The 2519-nt window shown below is 57.1% G+C and overlaps 1 protein-coding gene across 1 annotated transcript in view; it reads left to right on the plus strand.

Moving 5' to 3' along the window:
• The window catches only part of LOC106821489 (caprin-1-like), a 10713-nt gene extending 8279 nt beyond the window's left edge, over positions 1-2434 (plus strand). The window contains exon 6 of the mRNA XM_014826318.1: positions 2131-2434. Within this exon, the coding sequence (XP_014681804.1) occupies positions 2131-2406 (276 nt within the window). The 3' untranslated portion in view covers positions 2407-2434. The remainder of the gene's footprint in view (positions 1-2130) is intronic.
• The last annotated feature ends 85 nt before the right edge of the window (positions 2435-2519 follow it).

A 2519-nucleotide genomic window follows, 5' to 3' on the forward strand; every position in this document is an offset into this window, starting at 1 on the left:
CGTACGCTGTTGCTAATGTTCAGCCGGTACTTGTGCTGGCAAATTGCGAAGAGTCGTGGCTTGTAGTTATGGCTTCACGCGTACGCTGTTGCTAATGTTCAGCCGGTACTTGTGCTGGCAAATTGCGAAGAGTCGTGGCTTGTAGTTATGGCTTCACGCGTACGCTGTTGCTAATGTTCAGCCGGTACTTGTGCTGGCAAATTGCGAAGAGTCGTGGCTTGTAGTTATGGCTTCACGCGTACGCTGTTGCTAATGTTCAGCCGGTACTTGTGCTGGCAAATTGCGAAGAGTCGTGGCTTGTAGTTATGGCTTCATGCACACGCTGTTGCTAACAATCGGCCGGTACTTGCGCTGGCAAGCTGCTAAGAAAATGTTGGCGTTGGCATTTTGTAAATGTGTTTCGAGCATCGTTCAGTGATAGTCGTCTCTCCCGTCGGCTGCACGCTCGCTGCGGAACGTGCGCGTCTGCCGGTACTCACCCTCGTGTGTGCATGCGCGCGCGTTTGTGCACGTGGCCGTTGCAGGCGTACCACCAGACGGCTCCTTATCAGCAGCAGCAACAGCAGCAGCAGCAGCAGCAGACGTATGCACCACAGCCGACGTACGAGCAGCAACCGCCTGTCATGTCCGAACTGGTATGCCGCTGTCTCCGCTGCCGCCGTCTTGCTGCGGCAGACGCTTGGTCGGCGAGTAGCCGTAGATCTTCCCCTCCTCTTCCTTCTCCTCTTCATCCTCTTCCTCCTTCTGCTCATCCTCCTGCTCCTTGTCGTCGTCCTCCTCCTCCTCCTCTTCCTCCTCATCATCCTCATCCTCCCCCTCCTCTTCCTCCTCATCCTCATCCTCCCCCTCCTCTTCCTCCTCCTCTTCATCCTCATCCTCCCCCTCCTCTTCCTCCTCTTCATCCTCATCCTCCCCTGCCTCTTCCTCCTCCTCCTCATCTTCATCCTCCTGCTTCTCCTTCTCTTCTTCTCCCCCATTGATTCACATTCCCTTGCATGATGACCGCCCCACCACATCTTTGCGATTGGTGCTTTGTTTGCACGTGCTGGTTTCGCGATCGACGGCAGCGATAGAATTGTGACGCACGTGCTTAGAATGCGTACGCACGGCGGTGGCAACTAACCCTGCGCTTGCTACGGTAGTGTGCGCAGTCGAAGCGTCTCGGCTTGGTGTTGAGCGGTGCGAGGTTTCGGGGGTCGGGTTGACGAAAGTCGACGGTGGAAGTAGTCGGGGTTTCACTAACACGCCGGTGGTCACGTATTGGTGTTTGTGCTTTTTACAGAGCCAACAGATAGAGTCCCAGACTTTCACTAATTCCTCGTACAGTTATAACAACATGTCTGCCTACAGTCAACAGTCAGACATAGTGCTTCCGCAGGTAAGACTGCGGTCGTCGTCGTTGTGATGGTAGGGGTTGTAAGCTCTCAGCTCTGGGTTTCTCTCTAAACAACGCTCTCTCTCGTATTTCGGTGTGCGTACGCGCGCGCGCGTGTGTGTACTAATCACTTGTAGAGCGCGCAAGCCTGCGTGCGTGCGAGCGAAAATGCACAAGCGTACCTCAATGCCGAGTCTACGCCCGTGTTTCATGCTCGATGGTTCCTGCAGGGGGCAGCACTGCCGGCGGAACCCGACCAGCCTCCGCCACCGATCCCGATGCCGCAGCGGCAGCACAGCCCCGTGGAGCTGAGCACGCTGAACGTGAACGCAGCGTCGTTCCAGTACAGCAAGGTATGTTAGGGAAGGCCATGTAGAGGGAGAGGTCATGTAGACGGGGAGGTCGTATAGGGGGAAGGCCACGTAGAGGGAGGGGTCGTGTAGAGGGGGAGGTCACATAGGGGGAAGGCCACGTAGAGGGAGGGGTCGTGTAGAGGGGGAGGTCGCATAGGGGGAAGGCCACGTAGAGGGAGGGGTCGTGTAGAGGGGGAGGTCGCATAGGGGGAAGGCCACGTAGAGGGAGGGGTTGCATAGAGGGGAAGGTCGCATAGGGGGAAGGCCACGTAGAGGGAGGGGTCGTGTAGAGGGAGGGGTTGCATAGGGGGAAGGTACGTGTACTTGCATACGTACGCACTCACGTACGTAAGTAATTTTGCATGTATTCACGTACATTTTCGTCGTCATCGTCGTCGGCAGGTGTTGGACACCACCTACAAGGACCTGCGAGCCGTGCTGACGTCGATCGCTGACTCGCACTACTTTGACACGGAGGGCGCCAGCGAGGAGGCTGCCGCCGCCGCCGCCGTCGCCGAGGGCGAGACCAAGGAGGAAGAGGAGGAGGAGGAGGAAGAAGAGGCTGCCGAGGAGGAGGGGCAGCAGCAGGAGCAGCAGCCGCAGCAAGAGACGGCAGGTGCGAGGCGCGCCTTCGATATTTGTTATTGTTGGCGATGGATGTGTGTGCAGTGCTGTTAGTTCCGTCAGCGACGTAAACAATATCGCTGCGTCTTGCCGCTCACGGTTGTGTGATCATCATGCCGCTCTCTCTCCTTCTCTCTCTATCTCTCTCTCGCTCTCTTTCTCTCTCT

The sequence above is a fragment of the Priapulus caudatus genome, unplaced genomic scaffold (genome assembly GCF_000485595.1).
Source record: "Priapulus caudatus unplaced genomic scaffold, Priapulus_caudatus-5.0.1 Scaffold75, whole genome shotgun sequence".
Classification (NCBI taxonomy): domain Eukaryota; kingdom Metazoa; phylum Priapulida; class Priapulimorpha; order Priapulimorphida; family Priapulidae; genus Priapulus; species Priapulus caudatus.